Source organism: Trichoplusia ni, chromosome 15, assembly GCF_003590095.1.
Source record: "Trichoplusia ni isolate ovarian cell line Hi5 chromosome 15, tn1, whole genome shotgun sequence".
In the NCBI taxonomy this organism is placed as follows: domain Eukaryota; kingdom Metazoa; phylum Arthropoda; class Insecta; order Lepidoptera; family Noctuidae; genus Trichoplusia; species Trichoplusia ni.
Window position 1 is genome coordinate 9,310,595 of NC_039492.1, and position 26,520 is coordinate 9,337,114.

At 34.2% G+C, this 26,520-nt stretch overlaps 1 protein-coding gene across 9 annotated transcripts in view; it reads left to right on the forward strand.

Moving 5' to 3' along the window:
• LOC113501046 (rab11 family-interacting protein 4) overlaps window positions 1-26,520 on the forward strand; it is a 94,690-nt gene that overhangs the window by 23,830 nt on the left and 44,340 nt on the right. For 3 of the 9 annotated variants that reach the window (XM_026882029.1, XM_026882027.1, XM_026882024.1), the window contains exons 1-6: window positions 6,455-6,625; window positions 8,949-9,205; window positions 10,370-10,467; window positions 11,503-11,624; window positions 14,353-14,436; window positions 15,973-16,017. In XM_026882029.1, the coding sequence (XP_026737830.1) occupies window positions 9,058-9,205; window positions 10,370-10,467; window positions 11,503-11,624; window positions 14,353-14,436; window positions 15,973-16,017 (497 nt within the window). In that variant the 5' untranslated portion in view covers window positions 6,455-6,625; window positions 8,949-9,057. Of the gene's footprint in view, window positions 1-2,851; window positions 2,901-6,198; window positions 6,422-6,454; window positions 6,626-8,948; window positions 9,206-10,161; window positions 10,181-10,369; window positions 10,468-11,502; window positions 11,625-14,352; window positions 14,437-15,972; window positions 16,018-26,520 lie in introns of those variants that run through there. The other 6 variants (XM_026882025.1, XM_026882031.1, XM_026882030.1 and 3 more) reach the window with 6 other exon arrangements.

Sequence of the window (26,520 nt, forward strand, 5' to 3'; positions counted from 1 at the left end):
AGGGTGAAAATTAATGATCATGGTTTTTGGTAATTTCAACATGGTGAACAAGTCACAGGATTAACTGATGAGTTATAGGTCTAAGCAACTCCATAAATGGAGTGACCGATCATAGTTTATTAAAATATCAGGTCATCCTTAGGTAAACATGTAAATACATTAGAATACTCATTGTTTTGCTTTTAAATAGGTCAGAAAAACAATAGAAAAATAAACAGAATCCCAGTAAAGTCCCATAATAGCGAATGGAAATCAAAAGAAAGCCCTTGCTCAATGAAAGGAATTTCACAACCCATAGGAATGTCTTATTTACAAACACAGCCTTAACAATAGTTAATCGCACAATAGGGTGACATGAAAACAATTGAGTCGCGATAGCAAGCGATCAAACAACGAAATATTTTGGTGCATCGCTATACAATGGAGCTGAGAATTGTTTATAACTGGCTCAACTTATTTCAGGCTAGGTGATCATCAACATTTGAACTTGTTTTTTTGGAAATCCAGTGGCAATAAACATTGGTAGACTTCAGATGAAAGTCATGTTAGATACCAATGTCGTGGAGAGCAAAAGGCTTATAGCCCCATCTTAAAGACGATGACAGTTGTTGAAGCAAAATGGCGTAATAAACGCCTCAGAGTGGGGTCTCCCTTTAACGACTACAACAATCCTACATTAAGACATGATAGTAGACGATCTAAATCGAAACCCGTTAGCAAAATACCCTATATAAAAATACTTATATATCTTTTAAATTCTCTCAGAAGCAAAGCCTTTGTCTGTATTAGGTTGAATGCTCATTTGAGACAAAACTATGATATCTCCAAAGAGTCTTCATACTAAAATAGGTTTTATTACCTAATGTACTTTGAGAAACATTCAAAAACACATTGACAACCTACTAACATGTTTACTCAACTCCACATTAGTAATATGGAAGCCTTTATAGCTTCCCCCCTTGTCTGTCTATGCGTACTAAGTGAGATGGTAGCAGTCGACCGTTATTTTTACTTGTAAAACCAGTTTTCTTGCGTCTAGGTTTTGCTGGGCCTTTCTTTAAGCTCTAACTGTGGAGTAACTGTTATAAAATGAATGAAACCTTATTGGTCGTCCCACGATATAGGACTGGATACTTTATTTCTTTATTAAATACTTGTAATAACATTTTTCAGCCAGATCTGAATTGTCAATCAGTTTTATGGTGGCGTTAATTAGTATCTTCTCTTTTTGATTTGAAGGCGCGTGGTAGTATTATTTAATTTTAAGGGTTTAATGCGTTCATTATTTTATATGATAAATTTGAGCCAAGACTGCCAATATTTATATATAAATATAGCCAGTTTAAGAATATAGTTTTCCCTTAACTTTATTAATTGAAACTGAAAACGTTTAGTTTCTAAACGCAATTTGAAGGACAATGACTCTTTAGGTCTGTTTATGAGGCAGACAATTGTGCAGAAATAACCCATAACGATCATAAAAACTTCTGCAGGCACATTAAAACATTTTACGTCACATCTTTTACATAGAGATGACGTTATCTCGCATAGCACAAACCACAATATAAATAATATCTTAGATAAATGCAAAGTTAACTCAAGAATAGATAAAATAACAATATTCATAGGCGAACCAGCCACGGTTTCATGACACTAATTACGAAATAAATATTGAATACAACTGATACCTACAATCAGCAACAAAAGTCTGCTAAGCCAATTCGATTTTTAAAACAACAGTATGCTATCAAATTCTTCGAAATATGTAACAAAATGGGTTTTACACCTAGTATAAAATATACTAAACACAATGTCACTGAAAACTACTGTTAGTTTTGAAATCGGAATTTATTAATCGATTCTGTTGTTGACTGTACGACACAGATCGTAATCGCAGCGAGACCGACAATGCTACCTTACATAAAAACTGTATCTGTTACAAATGAGACTAATATCGATTAAAAAACGCGAAAGAAAGCATCTTCACGCACGACGCATCGATTGCGACGTCTCGATAGATCGAAGTTATGTACCATGTCTAAAATATTTGAACTTATTTGTCAAGGGGACTGGAACTCGCGAATTCGGTAGTACTTTTGTTTTAATGTGTTATGTGATTGGTTCAAGACAAGGATATAGGTATAAAGTGGAAAAATAACGCTAAATGTTAAACGTTTCAAAATCGTTAAATATAAGATGCGAGAGGGTTTCGCCATGGCCATGCTTGGATTCTGGACTCATCCCGGATAAAGCCATAGGAATTCCGATCCTTATTCCACGATTACGACGTATTATTCTTATCCTTACTTAAATTAATACTTTAAGACGTGGCTGTAGGCCCTCAGAACACAATATTTTTTCAGACAACCTGTAAATTAAGCATTGGAGTAAAACTCAGATAATTCATTAAAAACTAAATAACAACGATAACATTACTTAAAAACAAACCATCAGATTCGTAATCCAGCTATTACTATTAAGTAAGTGCATATAATTCTTAGGTCAATCATAACAGTCACGGTATGTTTTTAACGTAGGTACTTTCGAAACCTTGTGCAGGTAAAATCTAATCTTAACAACACTAACTTGCAACCTTTTGAGGTGTACGGAGGAGGTTTACGTCAACATTTGCATCATCAAATTACACTGTAATGATTAAAGATGCATTGAAACTTCTTCATGAAGCAACTATAAATGTCGATAGCTAGTGTCCGAATCCATCCAGAAAGAAAAAAATTCATCGCTTTTTATTGCTAGCTATCATAGTAAAACCCATTTCTTCACCAGAGCCATTTATCATATGAAAATATTAGTTTAACATCTTAATATACCGTTTGTCTTTTCATTCCAGATTCCGCATCCCGAGCTGTATTTATTTCGAGAGCTGGACTAAATACCTGGTGAGCATGGATTTTATAAGCAACGTGTGTTTAAAATATGGATAAAGCATTCCAGTCACGTACAACATCCGTCGCGTACTTATATGACTTGAACATCATTTTTTATACGCGACGAAGCCACATCCTCAAGGAAACGCAAAAAACTACGGAAGTTATCAACTATAAATAGATTTCCTATGCCGCTATTTTTGTAATTAGATGAGTATTATACAACAGACGTTTTTGCAGCCTTTTCTAACGTTGACGTGACGAATGTGCAACGCCGAATGCCGGCCGTGGTTGCGCAATTTGAGGTCGATGCCACCACTCCCACCCGCTATCGATCTGCTGAAACTGTTTACTCTTTTATTGATACTGGTTCAGAAACTAGTCAGACATCATCTTATTAGACACTGGCTGTATCATGCCGATTGATATTTATCGTTTAGAAAGCAGAATATCTTCTTCTAAACTGTTATTTTCGCCGTTGATATTTTAATATGCGCGGAAATTCCGAAGCCTAGTTTTTATGGTTGGGTTTGGTCTCACATGGCGTGCTAATGTTCCTATCTCAAGGCCAGTAGTTATGCAAATTTCATGCTGCATGTGTTTTCGGTCTATTTGACTTGAATAGAAATTTCTTAAACGCTATCGATTGATTGAACACAAAGCGAGTCGGTTGCTCGTTGCGCGACAAGCAAGCCGCGGTGAAATGTTGAAGTAACATTGTTTTTTGGTGCAGCACTATGAAATCACGATAATACTACAATACGAATAACAACGGGCAGCCAGAACAAATGGAAACCGTCTTTGTATGTAAACAATCGGGCAATTTCTTCACTGCATTCAGAACACGTCTATTGAACCGAATAGTTCACCGCAAATCAAACTAGAATGAAATTTTACTTTTGATGGCCAGTTTCATTTTATGTAATTTCTTTCGCAAATGCATTGACTATGCCATTGCAAACAACTGAAAAAAGACATGAGATTTTTTTTACCTGATTACTTGAATTTTCTATGTGTTATTTGTAAAACACAGTTTTAAATAGTCAACACCTTCCCTTGCGATGCAAATGAAATAATTAAGTACTAATAAGTTAATATTCTTGGATAGAGAAATTAAAATTGTACTCCAATATTATTCTAAACACGTTTGCTCTCTACTTGATTATATAGTTACGGACACTATCAGCAATTCCGTTTTCCTTATTCTGTAATCTACATAGCTGTATTTTTACATAGCGACCAGTTAAGTTCTATTTATGGAACCCGGCTTTCAGGCAGCTGCATTAATGAAACTAGTTTTTCCGTCAAAGAAAATCAGTTCTCTTGATTTTCCAGTTACAAAACGCAACGAGTTTTAGCTCTAAGAATAGTAATAAGCAGGATCTTCGCAATGTTTCCTTTAAATAGTCAAGTGAGTGAAGACAAGTCACAAGTATGACCGAAAAATAATAATTTCTTTCTCTAGAAGATGACGTCATGACTAGTAACACTCATCTTATCAGGTATGCATCTAATCGTCACTTTCCCAATGGCTTTTTTAAGGTCCATTTGTATAAAGTTCAATGTATGACAGCTTCACTTATATCTACTCTAACAGAAGAATACAAAGTTGCTATTATTTGGGTCACATATTATTACAAAAAGACAAAAAACCGGTCAAATGCAAGTCGCACTCGCAAACCTTAGGCTTCCCTACAAATAGGCTACGAAAAACTAAATCGCAACAAAGATTGGCCACCCCTCATAATTTTGTGCGTACCAACCGTTGCTTAAATCCTCATTTTATGCTTTGTTGTTACTGCTACACATCATCGGTATCATTATATTGTCTGCCAGCCTGACATAATTATGTTCTGAGAGCGGTTCCATTTTTTATTTTTTGACATGACATCAAAACATGATTTTTGTGATACAAGTAGGTACTAATGATACTAGGTATACTGTGTGCACTCTAATAATTATATTTTATGCACGCCAACAGAGCCATCGCGTTTTACATATTGATCTATATGATAACGATACTATCTGTTTTTCCGCAAGTCTATATAAAAACGGAAAATAATTATCGTCCACTACCGACTTAACTTATATAACTAGAAAACTCTTAATATTAAACCTCAGCTAATTATTTATGAATAGGTAATTAATTATAATAATATTGGCTTCGGGAGATTTAAGTTAAAATTATATTATATTAATTGCATGTAACATCATCATGAATAAATAATTAAACGTTTAACCACTTACACAACTTCCGAGTATATTTACTTACGAAATTATTAAAGTTATCGTTTTAACGAAGGTAGATCAAATGAATTTAATAGGGATAATGGCTGGATATCAAGAGTATAAATCTATTAAGAATCTAAAAGTAACAATCACAAATTATGCTCTCGATCTGACTTGCAAACACTGCCAAAGACAATTGATTTTTGCTTTTTAATCATATTTCTCGAAAATATATTCGGCAGTCGTTATTTTAAAAAAGTTCTTACCTTTCGGCTCCAGCAAAGAAAATATATTTTATACGCTTTTGTAAAATACTTATAAAATATTACAAACAAAACTCACTGACAGACATTAAAAAATATAACATAGGAATGACGTCACATGGAAGTACCATTACCTGTCTCGCAGATAACAAATTACATAGTTCCTTGTCGTTTCTGATAGGACTAAACAAAACATACTTATTGAATATTGAACTCATTAACGGATATTACGAAAAATGTCATCATATATCTATTCCTATACAAGTTTTAAGTTATGGTACTTCGTAAATGTTTAATTCAATGAAGTTAATGCATTAAATCAATGAAGTAAATATTCACTGTTAAGCTACGTAAGTTAATGCATTAAATCAATGACGTCTAGTACATTTTTAATGGAGGAATACAAAAGACCATTAAAGTCCATTCCAGCTTCATTATTTATATCCATTTAAACCAAAGCCGGGCTCATGTCGTGCCGGCTTATCTGATTCCACAATTAAAGGTCACTAACAGTGTTCATTGTTTTATTTCACTCAGTAATTACTAGAATACTAGATTTATCTACACTTTAATATATCAACTGGAATCTGGACACGAAGGGTATATTGGGTTCATGGAACTTTGTAACATTTAGTAATAAAGTGTATCGGACCTACTTGGAGTGTTATTAAAAAGTAAAAAGAAGAATAAAACCTTTTCTTGTAGTTCATGCCATTGAACTTCTAAATTTAAATAATGGAAAAAGAACATGAATATAAAACATCGTTTAAAGACCATAGAGTTTATTCTTCTCACAAAAAGGTGTACACATTAAAGTAGTTTATCTATGCTTTACTACAGATAATTAAAATAATTGATATATTTATAGATTGTTATCTATGGTTTCTGACCAATCAGACCAATTAGCAATATCCTGACAATGCCTTTTTGTAGTTTATTTGCTATTTATCGATAATACTGCATTATTAGTTGTTGCATAATTAGCAATGAACTGCTCCAAACGGCGCAAGCGCAGTCGGCGGCCGCGATCGGCCCTCGCCGGTAATCATTTCAAACTACCCTTTTTAAAATAAATTTAGTAAAACAGTGCTTTATATTAATGTGTGTTTAAATAAGAATGTTGTGACGTGTGATGTTGTCTATTTAATAACAAAAGTGCTTTGTGTTTGCGTCGTCAGAGAAAGTTACACAAATGCTTTAGATCTGGAAACTCTCGGCCTCGGAACACTGCAACGTAGGATTCACGTAACAGACAGACATTTTTATTTATTTATTACGAATAAAATATATACAACTTATTCATAGTTAGGAATTTTGCAGAGCATTAGTGCAGTCAGATACAATTTCGCATCCTATGTATGATAGGGATGGCAGTATTAATAAATTGATAATGTTATTGCATGTCATTACATTTATTAAAATAACAATACACATCACAGTAGGTACCCTAATTCTCGTACCAAATTACATTTATCGGCTTAGATAATTTTATAGGCCTATCTGTTGAGCTATAAACCATAATCAATCGACCATAAACATATCGAAATCGAAGGAAACCATTTTTTTATGCTGTTTAAATCGATATATTCGTTGAGTAATATCGAGTAGCTCGAAGGACGTACAAGTTTTGCGTAAATCGGTCGCGAGGAAACGGCAATTTCACTTGCGTGTGTGTAAATGATAAAACAATATATTTTATAGCCTAAACAATAGCCGCAGACACTTTTCCATTTGTATTTTTAATCTGTGAATCGTTAAAATGATTTGTGGATAATAAACACGACACAAATTAGTACCACTGGTCTTTTTAGCTGAGATTTGTTATCTCAGCTAAAAAGACCAGTGCTTATTATACACATATCTTTATAATTTAGCAACCAAAAACCATGAACACTATCAGATTGACATGGATGAGTACAATTAAATGACATGGTATTAGGGCTGGCCGGTTAAAAAAAAGAAAGAAATTTAAACGTAGAATTCTACGTAAAACTTTACATATCCCAAAAAGTATTCGAAGCACTTTTGGTAGGTCGTTAAATATTATGCGATTGATCAACGAATTTTGTAGCTCTCTGTATAGGTATGTTTTACACCATACACGACTTTCAATTTAGCACATCGTGCAACACTGATATTCAGTTAAGATACTTGCTCAGAGAGCGTAAAACCCAATGCGAGACCTGTGTCCGCGGCTTACATACTATGACAACAGATTATTAGCTAATAACTGCGTCAAATAAAAACACTCATATGTTACCGTAATTGCTGGTTTCAGTAAAAAATGTTAAAAGGCAGTTTAATATCGAATACTCACAATGTAAACACAAACCAGTCTTCAAGCGTGTCGTTATAATGATCAATTAAATGAAACCAATATAAAGAAGGTTGGACGTTGAAGCAAATGTTTTTTTCGTATTTTAAAACAAATTCTATCAATGCCTACTTTTCGGATCTGATATTGTATACAATTTGGATTTCAGTCCCCCACCTTTTTAAACATATTTGAAGGTCATGGTCGCTGGTAGACTTTTGGTAGCAAAAATACGATTTGCCACTAAGTAAGACAAAGTATACATAATTAATATAATTATGTAAACGGAATATTAAAAAATCATTCAATTTCTACTCGGCTATAAATCTTATGCTGTCTCCATCACTTGCCAGAAGAAATAAATAAGGAATACTATCTCGAAGCATCGTAAAGCGAAGCCGCGTTTTGGTATTCTGGTTTCAGTGTAATACAAATCTAAGCCAGGAAATACCTTCTAGATTTATTTGAGCGGTACCAGGCGGCTCCTCTTACGGCGAACTCCGATAACACACATTTCTTATCAGGCACAATGTCTAACGCACGTTGTTGCAACGAAACATTAACTTTCCAATCGATAAATACTAAAAGCGAATTGAAATACACGAATGCCATTAATTCTAAACAATAGATATTGTAGACCTTGTAAACCTACCTACCTGTTTAGATATTCTCTTAAATGAATGATATACACTTATAAACTTATGTACATTAAGAAAACAGAACGATGATTAAATGCAATCTAGTTTTCACATACATAATTTACGATGAGAAAATCACTGCGGAATGCATTGAACAAATTATCGCTGGCAAATTTATTATGAGTATTCGAGGAACAACTGTTTTTAATTATGTGACAACTGCATAACTTGCCAAGTTTCCGTGTGATTGTGCAACATATAAGTATAACCAGCATACTTAGATATGGATAAAAAGTACGGTACAATTCATACTGATAACTGTGATACTGTCTTCAAACATATTTGTTACCTTTTTTAACAAAACGACTCCCGGAATAAGGAATTGAATCCTTGTGTCGCTTGGGGGTATCACTAACATTCAAGTCACATTGCCCAATTTAAAGACACCCAATTTTAGTTCTATAACGTCTGTGGAAAAGACCATCTAAGTGCATCTAAGAAAACTATCTGCAAACAATACAAACAATATTGTAATATTTTAAAAAATAAGTAAATCCGTCTTCCAAACGAATTTTAACGACGTAAACTTTGAAATTGCGATTGCTGATATCCAAAGGTCAGAGAGGCAAGAGTATCTAGATTAAAGCACAAAAATCCCAAGCAACTATTGGGAATGAAAAAAAAACAACAGACACAGTGTGATGAATCATAAATGAGTGGTATAAATGTATACGTCGATGTCGGAGGTGGTGGTTGTGGTGCGCAGTGACGCGCTCGACGTGTGCCGACTTCTGGACGCCTGGTGGCAAGGACTGGTGCTGATAGGGAAGCTGGTCCTGTGGTACTGCCGACTCTTGCAGCAGGCTGCCTATGGTAATTTGATTGGACTGGTGGTCTAGTGGTTTGTGGACCTGACTGCTATACCGGAGGTTCAGGTTCGATTCCCACCCAGGAAAAACGTTTGTGCGATGAACACAATTATTTGTTCTATATTTGGGTATAATTATCTAAGTTATGGAATAAAGAATAATTTACCAAACGATAAAAAAGCTAGGATGTGGTGTTATTGTCAGTAGTGGGGTTGTTTGAATTGGAAGTCCAACTACAAGAAAGCAAACCGATTCATTTTCTATTTATATTTTGACCAATAGAGGAGCAATAACAGACCGGTATGATAGTCATTTTGTGATTTATAAGCAAACAAGTTAAAACAAACATGAATCAGTTTTACTGAACATACCAGACTAATAGAAAATTTTCAAACGATCGTCATAGCATGCACATGCACAAACATTGAATAAGGCTTGGAAATAACAATAGTTTCGGTCCAATGCAATCGCCGCAAATCGATTTTAGTCCTTTTGTACGGACCCTCGTAAACATTTCGATCCAATACATGTATCAAATCAATGCAGCATGGATAACTTTCGAAATCGTTTCTAGAATGGCATTCGGACTTTTCAGAAACAACTGTGCATACTATTTTGAAGTAGAAATATATTCTAGACATAGTTGTCTGCCGTGGGATGTAAATGCCGAAATTTCGAGTAAAAACTAATGGTATTTGCTCTAATTTGGCATCTAACAAGGCATGTTTTATGCCTTATTATATATTTTAGTTAGTGTCTCTTTTACTCCTGTGAAACTAATCAACATGCCTTGATAACGAAGATAACGCTATCGTACATTACAATAGTTAGCTACTTGGTGCAGTCGTGAGCAGAAAGAATTTATTTAATTAAAAGAATCGTGCCATTGGAATGTGCTATCTGAAACGTGTTTGAAAACTGTTTATACCTCGTTACGTCCGTTTACGTTTTTCAGTATTGTACAAATAATTATTATAAGGTGTGTTTAAATGCATGCGAAACTACAATAGTTCATCTGGATTAAGGCAACATTGTTGGTCATTATTATTGCGATTCACCTTGTTCTCAATGGTTTTGTTGCGTGACTGTTTAGACCGGGTCGATGGCCTTTTTTCTTAGTGTTGCTTGCATTGTGGTGTTTTATTGATCCATGTGTTATCGGTTTCAGAGCTGAAGGTGCCTGCGGCGGCAATGATGGCACCGAGCGTGTTCCAAAGGACCAAATCGCCACGCTCCTCACCCGGCAACTTGCCTAGGAAGTTACAGGTAAATAGTAATAGTTATACATTTGAACCCAGATATAGTTAAGTCGTATTACCATTTGGAACTTCTAATGCAAGGGATTCATATTCCTTTTCGACAAGTGACGATACTTTCTCGTAATATAGTTCGATACATTTTGGTGCTTCGTCAGCTTTAGCGCTAAAAGTGTACTTAACTTGTCCAAAGTCCTTGTATTCGATTGATTTTAAAAAGAAAAGCGTGTTATAAACTTGCATACGTAAATAAACGTAAATACGAACAGAGGTGGAATCTCAAAAAAAACAGTGACGAATTTAGGATAGTTTGTAATTACAATTTCTTGTTTACATTGGCGGGATATTGAGGTTACCCTAATTACGGAGAAAGCTAAGAAACAACAAACAAACTACAATTCAATATAGCTATGTTTAGTAGATCAACCAACTGTGAGGTCTTTCAAACTATATTAATATCGCATTATATCGCATGTTTACTAACTTTTTCAGAACCTAAAAGTCTACAAAATAATTACGTCGACAAAAAAACAAACTGTGACTAGCTAATGATCCCTTTCTTCAACTTAATTATGGTTTTTACATAAACAGTTATTTTGCCTCGATTTCGATATTTATTCTTTCCACTAATGCGGGCAATACCACTATAGTTGCGGCATTTTAAACGGCAACTTTCAAATAACAAATTCACGCTTATTTGTATACAAAAGAGAAACCGCAAATACGAGAAGATAGTGTTTTCTATATTTTGCATAAACGAAGTCTTATAAAACTGTTTTACGTAAGTTTCTTCAAGCAGGTTTTGTTATTGCTACTGCTCTGGCCTGCTTGCCGAATAACGTAGGCTGAACTCTAAAGACGCTAATTAAAAACTAATATTCAGTCGACCTACTTACAATAACACACAAACGTGTAGGCTTGCATCGAAGACACATCATGCTCTGGCTAACGTTCAATTTGCTGGTTCACTTTATACTGGTCGACTGCTGATGTTACGTTAGTTCATTTTATACTGGTTGACTAATTGTGATGGTTTGTGTTTCAGAATGGCAGTGAGGCAGCTGGCCAGTCGGACCCGACCGCGGACTCCAGCCCCGGGAACTCCATATCTGATGCGGAAAACTTCGAGTGTTACGGTGAAGGCGACAACGACGCTCCACCTAACACGTTAGTTTATTGATGTAGATAGGGCTAGAATAAACTTTAACTGAGTCTTCTAAATTCAAAAGATGATGTGTAAAAAGTTTCGTAGCAGAAAACTTAACTGATTTAATTGCACTGTTCCAAAATGTTACCATGGAGAAAAACTTGCAACATAGATCATATAGAGAACATTGTTTTATGAAATATTTTATTTATTTTTTTAGTATTAATTTCGGTTAAGCTTTTGGGAAGTAGTTAATAAACCAAAAGAAATAAAACTGTTACTAACATAAAAACAACTAGCAGTTGCCCGCGACTTCGTCCGCGTGATATCAAATGTAATTTTCTTACGCAACCCTCATATTTTTGAAATAAATTACGGCCTATGTTCAGCGGGGACAATGCTAGTAGCTTCTCAACAGTGAAAGAGTGTCAAACAAACACACAAATCTTTTCTCTTCATAATATTAATAATTAATATAGATATCTAATCTTCTATGTAGATCACTATCAAAGCCTAATTTATTGTTTCTACCTTTGTTAGTAATTATGACTAATTTTATTAACATGGAGGCAGTAGGTACATTAATAAGCGTTTTTCATATTTTTACAAAAAATATTTTGCATAATGGGTTTTTTGCCGGTTCTTCTCCATATGAATTACATTTTGGAATGTAATTCTCGAAAAAACTGTTAGGTCTTAAAAGTGCCTGGCAAACGGGCTACTTGTAATATAAAGTTTTCGTTTTGAATGGGAAAGCATAGATAGAAAAAATACACAAAATTAATTAACATATAAAAAATAACACAAGTCGTTAATCTAATAAAGATTTGTTTACATTAAAATATCAAAGACATTTATAGACAGCCGTTTATTTTATTAAACTTTTTAATGCATGTGAACGTTTTATGTAGGGTTGAACATTTTGGGTCAACGTTATCATAAAAAATTAAATACTTCCGTGAAATTCGGGATATGTGCAACATTATGTTACTAGACAAGGTGCACGAAATAATAAACTCCATTTATAACAGTTTTATAACCCATAACCTAACTGTAAAAGATCATTTAACTCATCTGTGCTCACGGCGCTGTGTATGTGCTATTGACAGCGATTTTTTTATCAATTCGTTTTTTTTTTGTGACAGTGGCACACAAATTTTATAAAAACTTTATTGGAACACATTACTGTATATTAACTAAAGTCACTTAAGCCATAGATTACCCATTAGTTACAATACGAGTTGTATCGTCAATGTAATCGATTATATATTGTTTTTGTTTACCACAGAATCATATTTCTCTTCTTAAGTTGTTCTTTTCACTTTCTACAAGAAAGTCATATTTATCCTATTTTTTTTTTAATCCGCCGATGACAATTTTAAACGCTAAAGCAATTGGTTTTTAGGGATTTACTGTTGTTCTTTAATAAACTTGTTAGTTATACGAACTAGGTACTTAGTATAGATATGTGTAAAACATAAGTCGAAGGCTGTACGGGTAAAAGACCCGGAGAATACACACAATTGACAATCGACAATCAACTTTAAGTTAATGAAAATAAAGTGCTTACGTGTTTAAAGATGACAAAAAATACTCGCGCATCCTCAAAGATACGCTTGAGCATACGCAGCCCGTAAATAAGATGTCCGAGACCGCTAAAAGACACTTTTAAAACCTTACATAATAAATTAAATCCTCCAGAAATAATCAAATACAATGTCAAAAGAAATTTAAGCATTCAACAGTTGAGATAAGACTCAATTTTCTTAAACCAGCAACAACGTTCGATTGAAGCTAATAAAGGCTAAATTTCTATCAATATAATTCTAAAAAGCTCCTATGATTTCTATCTGTATTTCTTAGGTGAGAAAGCTATTGTTTCATACCATTCTGTGCTCTACTTACTCAGTGAACATAATGTTTTATATCTATGATATATGACTCCGGAAAACTCTTGTTTACCGACTAGAAAACTCACCTAGAAATATTACTACGAACTAAGAAGATTAGTTATCTGTATTGTTTATGGTTTGAATCCCATTACTAGAAAAAGTAGATATATGAGTAGATTTATTTTATGTCAGGCGAAAACATCACACGTTTTTCGTACACGACTGGCCACATAAAAAATGTTTAAGTTATAGAATTGATTTTAGTAATTTAATTACATATATCTGCGAGATTCTTTTCTCTTCCATAACTTGTAAGTCTAAACAGATTTTAATGTATCGAGATCTATTAAAACCGACCACATCTTTGTTTCATATAAATATAATATGTGGTATTTGATAGCTTGTTTCAAATTATGACGGTTGTCTTGTTCGAATTTTTCATTAGGTACCTACTTGTACCAAAAAGGTATGCCGACATTGATTAAAGTATTTCATGACGTCAGGATTAGTGCAAAATTTCAAATTGCGATGTCATGCCGCCAAAACCCAGACGCCTAATTTATTACATTAGGCATTACACACAATATCTTCAGATTTTCTCAATCTGATTAGAATTACATAAAGCGGCTCTAGACTTCTTTTAAGCTTCTTTATAAAATTTACATTCAGTTTTATAAGTCTTTATTACTATTTTCGAACTAAGTTTAACTAATCGATAAAGTTGTAGCCTCAAGCAAATAATAGTAACAATCCATCCATCGAAGAATGTTTTCCTTAGACAGAAAGTATGCACTTCGCAGTTCACAGCTACTTCTTTTCATTGCTTGAATCTTCTACATGCTATTGTCTCTTTCAGAGCGGAGAATGGTTCTAGGAGTCCGGGCAATCCATTGAACAGGCATTCTTGGACAAGAACTAGTCTTAGGCGAACACCACCCAGGTAAGTCTAGAAAACATTCCTCTATTTCAATTTTCAATACACATTGAAAATTATATTGATTGTTTGCAACGATTTGAGACCGCACTAAAGAATGTGCATGTCGCTCGGGTATCGCAAACATTCAAGTCACATGCATAAAGATACCCTGACGGAATTGAACCTACGACACGTCGCGTACAGTGTATTTGGCGTGGTGACACCACTGGTACACCTTCTATTATGGCAGTCAAATATTATCGAATCTCGTCTGGTTTTCAGTTACTTAATTGCAAGGAAATAAATCACGCTATTCTTAGGCATCACCATTGTATCATAATAGAGGTTAATAATATCCATAACTGTATCAAAAGTGCATAGCGAATTTGTCTTCAAAACGGTGCCGACATTAACCAGTGATGAATGGATGCGGAAATAATAAATTGTCAAAAAAAAAAAACAAAAAAAATGCAGTTCAAAAATGTTTTTATTGCAGAATAATTCGTTGTTTAAACTCGTTAAACGGATAATTGTATACTTATTTTCAAATAAACGTTCAAAATACTGCAATTAAGTTTCTATTTGTATAGCCAACAAAAAACTATTTCTTACTGCGAATTGTGCTTATTTAAAGTCTGATTAGTCGCGGTTAACTGTGAATATAGTTCCTTGGCCGCGGTATTAGGAACTAAATATAATTAAACATAATTACATGATACTATATTATTTTATTATGAAGATACCGTTCCCACGGTAAACATACGGTATTCGTTTAGGTTTCCTTCTATTTGTAAACATTAACTAAGCAGTTAAGTTTAAAAGGACTTTTTAAATAGGATTTTTGTAAATTCTGGAGACAGACGATGCGTGATGCAGATATTAAGAAACATTCAAAAAAATACAGTTCCAAATAATTTGTGTTATAATCACCCGTAATGTAAACATAGCCTTGGATTTAGGTGAAGGTGAACAGACTTTATACGCCGAATGTCTAAAATCTAGGGTTTTCCCAAAACGTTTTAAAGCAGTACTGTTTATGTGTAGTTGTAGATAATATTGTTTTAACCACAAAAACATAGAACCGACTTCAAATAAAAACTTTTGAGAGAAAATCTAAAGGTCTCATAATAAATAATCCATTTATTATGAGACCAAAACACAACTAAGTATTTCACGTTAAGTAAGAATATAATGAACACGATCGGTTTATCGAATCTAAAGTTCTGAGGTATCAAACAGAAATAAACGAAGTGAGGACCATCCTCTTTTTGGAGTCGGTTGAAAAGAGACAGCGCTCTATAGTGTGTAAAGCGCCTTCTCACTGCAATAGCGGCAACAAAGATGGCGGTATTCCGCCTTTAATTTACACGTAAAATAGATTTTTAATATTTTTATTTGTTTGACTTTTGCACCTATAGACTATTATTGTCCACGCTTTTACTTTCATTTGGTGCTATTTGTCTATATTTTTGTTTACTTATTGTGTTTTGTGTGATTTTGTACTTTATTTGCTACCTATTATGTTTGCTTTTTCTATATTTGAGTTGTATTCTTTCGTAGCCATCAGGAGAACTTGCCGCATCGGCGATGGGGCTCCATGAGACAGTAAGATTTCTTTTAGTTTTTTCATCCTATATTATATATTATATGTACATTCGAACACATGTTGCTAATTACGTGATAGTAACAAACAGAATACAGGCATAAAATCCATGCATACGTTTAAGTAACTTGCGTGTCTCTAAGATAAAATGCAGTAATAGTGCCATGTGGTTGACTGTACATAATGTGGCAAAACACTGCATAGTCGTAATAAAAATATTCAACTAATGAAATAAAACATTTTAATTCATATATCAGCTATTTCGATAAACTTTTTGTATACCCTACTACTAAACCATACTACCTACTAAATTACAAACGACTCATTTTTTTCTATGTTACTGGCAAAGACTTGTCCATAAGTCCAATGAAGCAGTCCAGCCTGCGCTAAAACTAGCTGCCTATTGTGAATTAAACCTCGTGATCATTGGACCAATTTTAGTCTCTCTTTTTCGCAATTTTAAAAGCAGTGTTTTGTAGCATTTGTTAATTAATTATTTTTTTATTCTTTTTAGCCAGTAAAGAACGCATAATAAAGCAAAAAGTAAAAGACTTAAATGCTTACTACAATCATTTATTTTTTTGAATAAAAATGTGTTTAAATTTCAACTAGGCCTTTGGTTAAATTTAAATGCGGCATTTATATTAAACGATTTATTATGCGCTCTCTCCTATTTATTTTTGTGTTGTGTTTTTTTTTTCTTTTGGATTTCTGCTATTTTATTTGTGACTTATTTTTCATTCCAAATTCAAATAATTTGACATATCAATTTTGTCATCAGCTCTTAACATAATTGTTTTAAATATCCGGCGTTCTATTGTTTAAAAAGTGTCGTCTCGAAACACTGGCCGGAATAAAGACTGGCCACGAATAGATTCAACAAAACAGACATCAATCGAAAATCTCTGCGACACGTCCTGGAGCCAACGACAAGGTTTAAAACCTATCGACATACCTGCCAGACGAAAATATACACTAGCACATGATAATAAGGTCTAATAATATTTGAAGGAGGTGCATTATGTAGTGGCCCCGGTACGTACTATTGTCAGCTGGAAACAATGCCGTCGCCACTATTTTCAGTTCGTCAATGAGTCATCTCATCACGTCAGATTTAAATGTGCTCGGTGCTTAAACAATTAGAGATTATCGACCTACGTTCGAATTCTCATAGGATGGCTATGAGAACTGCGGCTATGTTTTACTATTTTATAAAACAAAATAGAATCTCAGAACACGAGCACACGGTAAAGGCTCATTTACTGATGCGAAAAAAATCGTACAAGGTGCAATACATTGCCGAGCTGCGCAGGTCTGGTCTCAAAAGTGGTATATCCTAGCCGGCAATGTATGCCCCTGGCACAAAAAATCTCGCATCGTCATATGAGTTTTTATTTACGTTTCTTTTTACGAGAACAAAGTTACGACTTGTAGATCTTAGTACGACTGCCTAAATATGTTTCTTCTCACACTCAACGAAGTAGTGGAAGGAAGGGAGTTGTTCCGAGAAAACTTAAATTTGTGCCAAGCGTATAACAGGAAAAGAAATGTAGGAATAAAATGAAACTTTCCTACTTATCAGGAAGTTATATAAGATCTGTCTAAGGAGATGATATGGACGAAATACTTATTCGATTAAAACTTTTTACTCGCTCGCTTGATCAAAGGAATCGAATAAAAGTGTATCTTAAAATTTGTAAACAAACCTTGATCAGTTTCCTGATATCGAAATTAAAACCGGATATTATAATAAAAAACAATTATATCTATTACAAAATCAATCAGAAGTCATAAATCTACATCTTAAATTCGTGCACCCAATAGTTTTAGTCTAATAAATGAAAAACAGAATTATACGAATGAAGTGTAATTTTCAAATGTATTCTCAAGTAAAATGCGGAAGGAACCTCTTACTTTTTATAATGTTCATAAAATGAGCGACAAAACCTTCACAGTATGCAGTGCGTTACGTTGGCAACGCCGGGCTAGCGTGCACGAACCAAATCACTATATAATTTCAGATATATAATGTATTTCCGTGGAGAAACATCAGTCTTTCTGTTAACATTTATCATTTGACCAAATGCTACAATTATCACGTAACCATCAACAATTCAATGATGAATATCTTGATGAAGACTTGAATCAAGTTAAACCGTTTGTAAAATAAGACTAGTGACAGTTTTGCGTAACTTCCTACCGTTTCCTGCAAATTTAACATTTCTAAAGAATAATTTGAGTGTGGTTACGACACTGTAATGTTTGCAATAACTGTGGTTAGAAACCCAATGCTAAACATTGCAATACTAGACTTTATTGAAGTATCCGAACTTGGGTCACTTGCATATTTTGGCTAATTAACCAATTAGCTAAGTACGTATATATGCAAATGAGTCTATGAAATCCAGGAACAAATTAGTTGAAGTAATTGGAAGTCCAAGAACCGCTCAAGAGTCAAGACAAATGAAAAACTGTTTGATGAAACATACTAAAAAGTGACAGATAAAATGGGACACGTCGATAAACTGACAAGCGAGTGACGTTTTCATCTGACTATAATTCACTCTAGTCCAGAATAGCTCGTTAAAGATAATGTCTTTATTAGTTCGTTAATTAGAAACGTGAATTTCATTTGGATAGCACGAGAGCCGCGTCAGATTCGCCGGCGGATTCTCACCAAGAAAGTGAACTGTTCGGTTCCGGTTCGTGGTTCTGGTTGCCCAACGGCCGCACGCGTGCCAGTGCGATCGTATTTACTCATAACACACACATAATATAATGAACATCGATTATAATTACATGCTACAAATAGTTGTACGTACTATGTAATTTCGTTGTGTTTATTATAAACAGGATTGGCAAAAATCTGCTTTTCTTTTCTTCTTGGTATATAATCTCATTTGTCCTACTTTCAGCGTATTCGTCCGTTTTTTGAGTAAAAAAAAACAATCGAATCTAAAACTATGTCTTCTTTTTTTTCGAGTTAGATAATTGATATTATGCATGTTTCGAAGCTCGAATAAGTAGTGCTGATAATTCAACTGGAACATAAATTGCAGTAATAAATAATTCCAAAAACTCAACAATTACTAACAAGTCTAAAACTTTACCGCTTGAAATAATATTCAACATTTAACATCCACGACGAAGCTAAAAATTTCATCGACTGTTACAACTCCAAGCGGCACGGCAATACATTTGTCTTCAGCCTCAACAGCTGTTACTGTTACAATAGTTTCAGATGTTATTACTACGGAGATAATGAGAAAAGCAATCATCACTGCTTGAATGATACACACTGGAAACGCAATGGGAGACCGCGCACTGTGAAACTAGCTTCGAAAATCTTATTTACTTTAATACAAGAGTTGGGTTCATTCTGAACTGATTGAGTTGTTGGATGGAACCTGTATTAAAATATTAGGTAATATAATCATGCATGAAACGGGTTCAAGAGTCAATTGCAGAGAAACAATTGTGGGAAAATGATTTACCTACATAATCCTATTTCACTTCCTAACCTGCCTCGCCCAGTCACGCATCACACTACTTCAGTTTTTATCCAAATACCTTGAAACCAGACAGTCGTAACGTTTAACATGTCGTGGGATATCTTTCATGACCAGCTAGGTAGACCTCCTGGTAATTAACATTCCGATGAAAATATAAGGAGGATAATAGCAATAGGCTTTGAAACCAAAGTTCGCAATCCAGTGGTCATTTGGAAGAATGGTCACAACCGTGAAGCAATAAACCCATCATTTGTCACAAAACACAAAGAGCTATATAATGAAAGAAATCAAGTAATGGTTACGCTGAGACGTGCGACAGAAGACCCCGGTTCTTGCTTTGAGAACAGTTGTTTTTACTTGACCAAATTACTTTTTGCTCTTGACAAGAAATGTCATCAACACATTTCTTTAACGGTTAACACAGATTATAGACCGTAGGAGGCATGACATTTAAAGAAATATATAAGATCCCCATTTGATGCGGTTATTATTTTGCACCGGTGTTTTAGACTGCATTCTTGCAATTTACGGTAGCCGTGTACACATACAATACCACGGTAATGCATTTAAAAGAAGATTTTTCTTCATATAACTCAGTGATTGAAAAAAATTACGATCTTTCTCACTTTAATCAAATAGTAGATAAGCATTAATAAGCGTCTATGTATCAAAAACAAAGCACAATCATGAAAACCAAACCCTCGGGAGAGATACCATCTTGGATTTCTATCCACTATTGCAATTCTCAGATGCAAGATTGTTACTGCTAGTTATTAAAATTGCGTTAATACAATTTATAGAGGATGCAATATATACTTCTGCTCTTTTTGCAATGCATTCATTGTAACTGTTCGCTTCTATACATCGAGAATTTACCGTCGTTTATGAAATTACAGCAGCACATGCAGTTTCTGTAATTCACTTCTGAGTTTGTAGATATCGTGGTATTATCCTTTTTATTGTTGAACTCTTTGCTCAGCTGCGACATTTGTTTTACTTGTAAACATTGGAACATACAAGTGGCCGTGTTGTCTACATTCGAAGCATTTTATTGCAGTACTTGCCACAAGCGTTATTTCATTTATACTTACTTAAATATTTATTCTTATGGTATAAGTTTTAGACTTCTATAATTGTCCTAAACGTACCCTTCGGCCTTTCGTACTTTGACTAATACAGGTACTTCGATGGTATTTTTCTTTATTTTAAGCAAACGCAACTAATATTAGAATACTCGTCCCTTCAGGCGATATCAACGCTAATCGACTAATTATTTGCAGGCCGGCCGTCCTTCCACACCGCGAGCCACTTAATAATTTAATAACGGCTAGCGTTTCGCCATCCATTGTCTGTTCTATTGTAGATAATTCGTACCTTGCGGCTCGTGGCTCGCGGCTCGCGTTGTGCCCGCTGACCGGTCCACCGCTGCGTTTGTTGATGCGTCAGCGTCAGTTACTCAGTACATCGCGGCTGCTCGCGCCGATACACCGAACGCGACGCCTTCGCGCCTTCACGCTTGCCGTATACCATTTCGAATTTCGAATTATTAAAATCTTTTTTTTATTTTCCATCGTGATGTTTGTTTTTTGTCTGTGCAGTGTTTATAAAATAGTGATGTGACAGAAAATACAAGTGTCGTGTTCCATGTGACCGGATTCGGAGTAAATTTTTAACCACGGCAATTATTTGTTTGCAAAGCTGGAGCGGAACGGTGTTTACATGCATTACAGAAAGCGACCCTACAGGTTGGAATTGTTACATTTTGATTACGTTGGGGTTATTAAAACTTATTGAACTATAACCTGTAAATATTTGCAAATTATTATTATTTTCACTCGCCATAAATCAGCTGAAAAAAATTAAAGAATTTATGCAGTAACGAAAAGTTAAAACGCCTTCAAATGGCTCGCGATTTCTCGTTGCCAGATTCTATTTGACAATCAAACATCCATATTTGGGGCATAACAAAGACAGATTTGATTTATATGCCTTGCAACATTTCTAGTTACAAAAACAAAATCCGTTATGGCGCGGTAATGACGTAATCTGACGTTCGGCTGTTGTTTTATTGTGAACAGCATAGAGGACAACAATGCGTACGCATGGGTATTTTTCTGCCTTGTATTGTTAGCACGGCACGGTCAGCCAGAAATTTGATGGACAAACGCAGATTTACGTACTGGAATTTGTAAAAATACATCTTATAAAAATGCTCGTCGACCATTTTTTTTGGTGGATTCAGCTATTAAAAGTTTTTTTTTTATTTACGTGCCTGCAACAAGCATCTAATCAAACTCTTTGTTCTATAAAATATTTTTATACTTTTACCGATGTCCACTGCCCACATATTGTATGGAAAACATATATTATGGCAGGAATGTGAAGCCTTCCAAATACTTGTTTCAATATTGGCGAACAATTTTACCGGTTTTGCAACGAAAACATTTGAAACATCCTGTGTTTGAAATGGACTAATTAGACCTAGTTAGGGAACGTGATGATAACAAGAATAGTTTTACGAATAGAGAAAATAATGATAATGGGATTTAGATATGAATAAAATATTGCTATTTTATTGTAATTACAAATTGTAAGTGTTTTTCAATTGGGTTTTCAATGGTACCTAAGTGATTCGGAAACTATTATTAAATAAATCGTAACTCTAATGAATGATTAGTTAACTGCAATTACTTAATTAAATTATTCAGCTATACCTAATCCCTTGTCTAGAGCCAGATTACACAAAAATATTAGATTAATTCCTAGATTATTTTGCATAGATAATAATGAGAAGCGAAAGTCACTTACGTACCAGCCTACTTAAAACTTATTCTTTATTTGAAATTTTATAAACCAAAACGGTGCCATACCTAACTGTTATTACACCTCTTTCGTTAAAACTGTGTAGTTTTGAGACGTTATGCCATCACAATTAATGTTACGAGACACCGAAAACGTTTATATTTTGATTCGATCTGCCTCTTCTTTTCTCTTTGTTAAAAGCTATTAAATGGTAACCGGGTCAAACATTTAATTAATTTTAAAAGGATACTAGTAAGCACATACAAAAAGTATTGAAATAGTGTGTTTGTAAATGCTTTGTCGTTTTTTTCAAAGGCGTATTTTATTCAGATTCCTAGAAATGTAGGTCTTATAGTTTTTTTATTGGTTTCCTCATGATATTGGAATTTTTAGATTGTATTCCATCGCGTTGTTATAAAGTTATTTCAGAAAAAAATTGGTAACGCTTTGCAAATCGTTGTGCAGCAGAACCTTCATTGTTTTGTTTTACCATGAAATCGTATGAAAACTTATTCATTCGTTCTCCTAGCATTGCAATATATTTCTTTTAAAATAATGATATGTGTGAAGTGTATAAAATTTCGTGACCATTATTCTGCTATGTTTATATTATAAATTTACTGATGTATAATTGGAAAACTCATTGCCACCAGCCGTGGCGAATGGCTGCAACAATTTACTTTTTTGGCGTTTTGTGTCGAGAGCACGTAGGTGGACTTGTCTTGTTGTCAATTGACTCGAGGACAATCGTGATTTTGTCATTTCGCTGTATAAAGCAATACCTGTCATTCTAATATTTAAAACTTTTTTAAATAATTTAAATACATGTTGGCAGAATGAGAACTCCTTTGCATACATCAGACTGCAAATAAAAAAGTCACTTGACATAACAAATTGGCGCCATATAATGCAAATTACGAAAGAAAAAGTCCTACTCTATGATAAAAAAAGCTACAACATTTCGGTCGAGGGCCATTGTGTAATAGTCTTATTTCCCACAAATTACCTGTAAAGTTACGAAATCTTAAGTGATTATGGTCTCTGTGAAGATGGAGGGCACTTTATATGAATTTCAAATGGTGACCTCGTAGTTCAAGGAGGGCACTAAAACTAAGATAATAATCCTATATTCGTACAAGTCTATTATCTATAGAAATAATAGAAAATTTCAAAATGCATTTATTGAGTATGTATGTTTCTAAATAGTAGACATTACTCCTACAGTTCTGAAATGCAATGTTCTTACGCAAATTAAATAAAAAATATAAATAAATAGTCATGTTACATGGATGTAACGAATCAATTATTTACAGTTGTTATCCAATACTTTAAAAGTATGGATATCTGTTTGATTATAATATTCACAATTTACTTATAGCGTATGCCCAATTAGGTAAATCAGGCGTGATGATTTCATTAATTCGTCACAAACATGCAATGTTTTAAACACTGTTTTTAAAAAAAGTTGCAATAAATGAGCATTGCCGCCTTGCCTATGATATAACTAATTTCGACATACAGAAGTAATTTATCATTTTCGATGGTTACTCACACCAATTTGGGTTATTTACCGTGAACCTATTACGGCTTTTGCGGAATTCCTTTGTAAATAAAAAAGTTTAAGCACATCATTGCAATGCCTCAATAATGTTCATAGAATTGAAATTCAGAAATATAAACAATCTTTTGGATTTGACACTTTATAAAACGGCACATGCGGCATAAGACTAACAGCCGAAGGAAATTGAAACAAATAGTTTAGAATAGGTCTTTTTAATCCATAAAATAATGATATACCTAGCCTACCTATACCTTAAGATAATAAAACACCAATAGTAATAGCTACTTATACTAACCCCTGTACCTAGGCCAAAATTCCGCCATTCACAATGGCCGATGAATTCATTAAAATTGGATTAAAATGGCAATATTCGTATTTGGAGTAGAACACTCACTGTCAAAACAATGAATTTAATTATGTTTTTAGCATAATGCGTAAAAGGCGGAATAGTTGCCATGTAATTGTCAACTCCAGTTTAACGTCATCAAATTGAACACCTTCTAATGATACTCTACTACCAACACTGGCAACACTGCTATTACGAAACAATGCCATTTTACATTTTACTATTGGAGAAAGGTGCATCTACGCATTATCTATATCAGTGTCCAAGAGAGACATCATTACGATAGCTCGTCACTTTCTTGCACAATTTCACGGCGTATGAGCACCCATGTTTCATTTGGCCGGCGATTTCTCCGACACTCCCCACGGACGTCCTGCTCACTTGCGTATGATACACATGACAAACCATGGAAATCATGAAATCATGCATAGGCATACTAATCAAAGTTTCCCTTAAGTTATCAATCGTTATCATATTAGCCGTTATTCTCATAATGCTCGGCATAATAGATAGATCTGTTGATTTAGAGGTTAGAGGCTTTGACTACTATACTGGAGGTCGTGGAGTAGATTCCCAAAAAGGACAAATGTTAGTGTGAGGAGCACCTTCATTTGTCAAATTAAATTCATGTAATTTGCGAATATGGTCACAATTATGCATTTAATCTTTGTGTGTCTCTAGGTGTAATTTATCTACAATATGGGGATATATATTTAGAAATGTATTTCAGTATTGTTAGGCTGCCCCTGGTAACCGTAGCAGCTCGACTCGATCGACCATGACGTTAGACGTACGCTGAAAATATAGAGGTTTTACGAAAATTGCATCAAACGAATTGAATAATTACCCATGCTTGTTAATAGCAGTGCTATAAAAGAAGCTAATATTTTTATTATGTTAGCACTTAGTCGTGAATAGTTTCTCACTTGGATTAACTTAATTAGGATATCGTTAAACTTATTAACAACTAGCTGTTGCCCGCGACTTCGTCTGCGTGATTTTCAAGATGTGAAAAACTATGAAGTTTAATAATAACGATCATCGCAAAAATGTAATGCAATATTGAAAATGAAACACTTTTTTTTACATTTTAAGCTTGCTTTTTTTTCTAAATTATAATGAATCTTGAGCGGCCCAAAGACTATCAAATGTTTAAATCAAACACATTTCATAGTTTACGATACTATCCTGGTGTCAAATATTTCACAGCTGTTTTAATGACTTTTTCTTATTTAATCCCAAAAAGAGGGGCTTATAACTTTGACATATCTGCCTGCCTGCCTGTCTGTCTGTGACATCATAGCTTCCGAACGAATTGTACAATTTTAATTTAAACGTGAATTATGTGCGAGTGTTCGTTAAGACATGTTTGACAAATCGAGCCGTTTAAAAATGGGGGGGGGGGTGCAAGTATGAAAAAATAACAGAAGGTATAACTCAGTCTTAGCACTTCTGCTAAAAATGTTTTACTTTCGAGGGTTTCCATTTTCTAATTGGGTGGGTTATGATTTTCGAGCACGTCTGTTCTTGGGCCGGCCTACACCTGAAATTGTTAGACGGATTATGATAGTGATTATGAGGTATCATAAAATTATTATTGTACTGTAACGAGGTAAACCAGAACCATATTACTGAGGCCCCAGTGTCCGTTCGTCTGTCTGTCACCTGGCTGTTTCTTAGGAACAGTGATAGCAAGACAGTTGTTATTTTCACACACTATGTTTTCTGACGATATAAATAAGATGTCAAATTATTTTTTGTGGACGGAGCTGATGAAGTGAGAGTCGGGCTCGGTAACTGTGGATGTTACATAGTGTCATAAGATATAAGATTTTGCAAAATTGCGCCCAGATAAACGGTTTCCTGAAACACGTTATGTTTGATTGTCCTCTTAATATTAAAACTGATCTTCCTCACAAACATTTGGAATATTTCCAAAATAAAAAAGTTGGTAAACGTGTTATCTTGGCCCCCTGGTGTTTTGATCATGATTTGCCTTTAAACTGCTGATAAATAAATAGCGTGAAAAAAAATATATCAGACACCCCTTTTTTTAAATTGACAATGACAAAAATCTAAAGTATAGGATGTGTCTAATTTGTGATGTTACGACAAAGCAAAATATGAACAAAATATGTACCAATTTACAAAGAAAAAATACGTATTTTATTCGTTAACCTACCTGACGATCATTGAAGTAAAATACCGTCATCCCTACTGCATAAATGGAACTTAAATAAAGACTACATGAGGTTGGTTATGAGGTTACGCTGTCGATACCGAC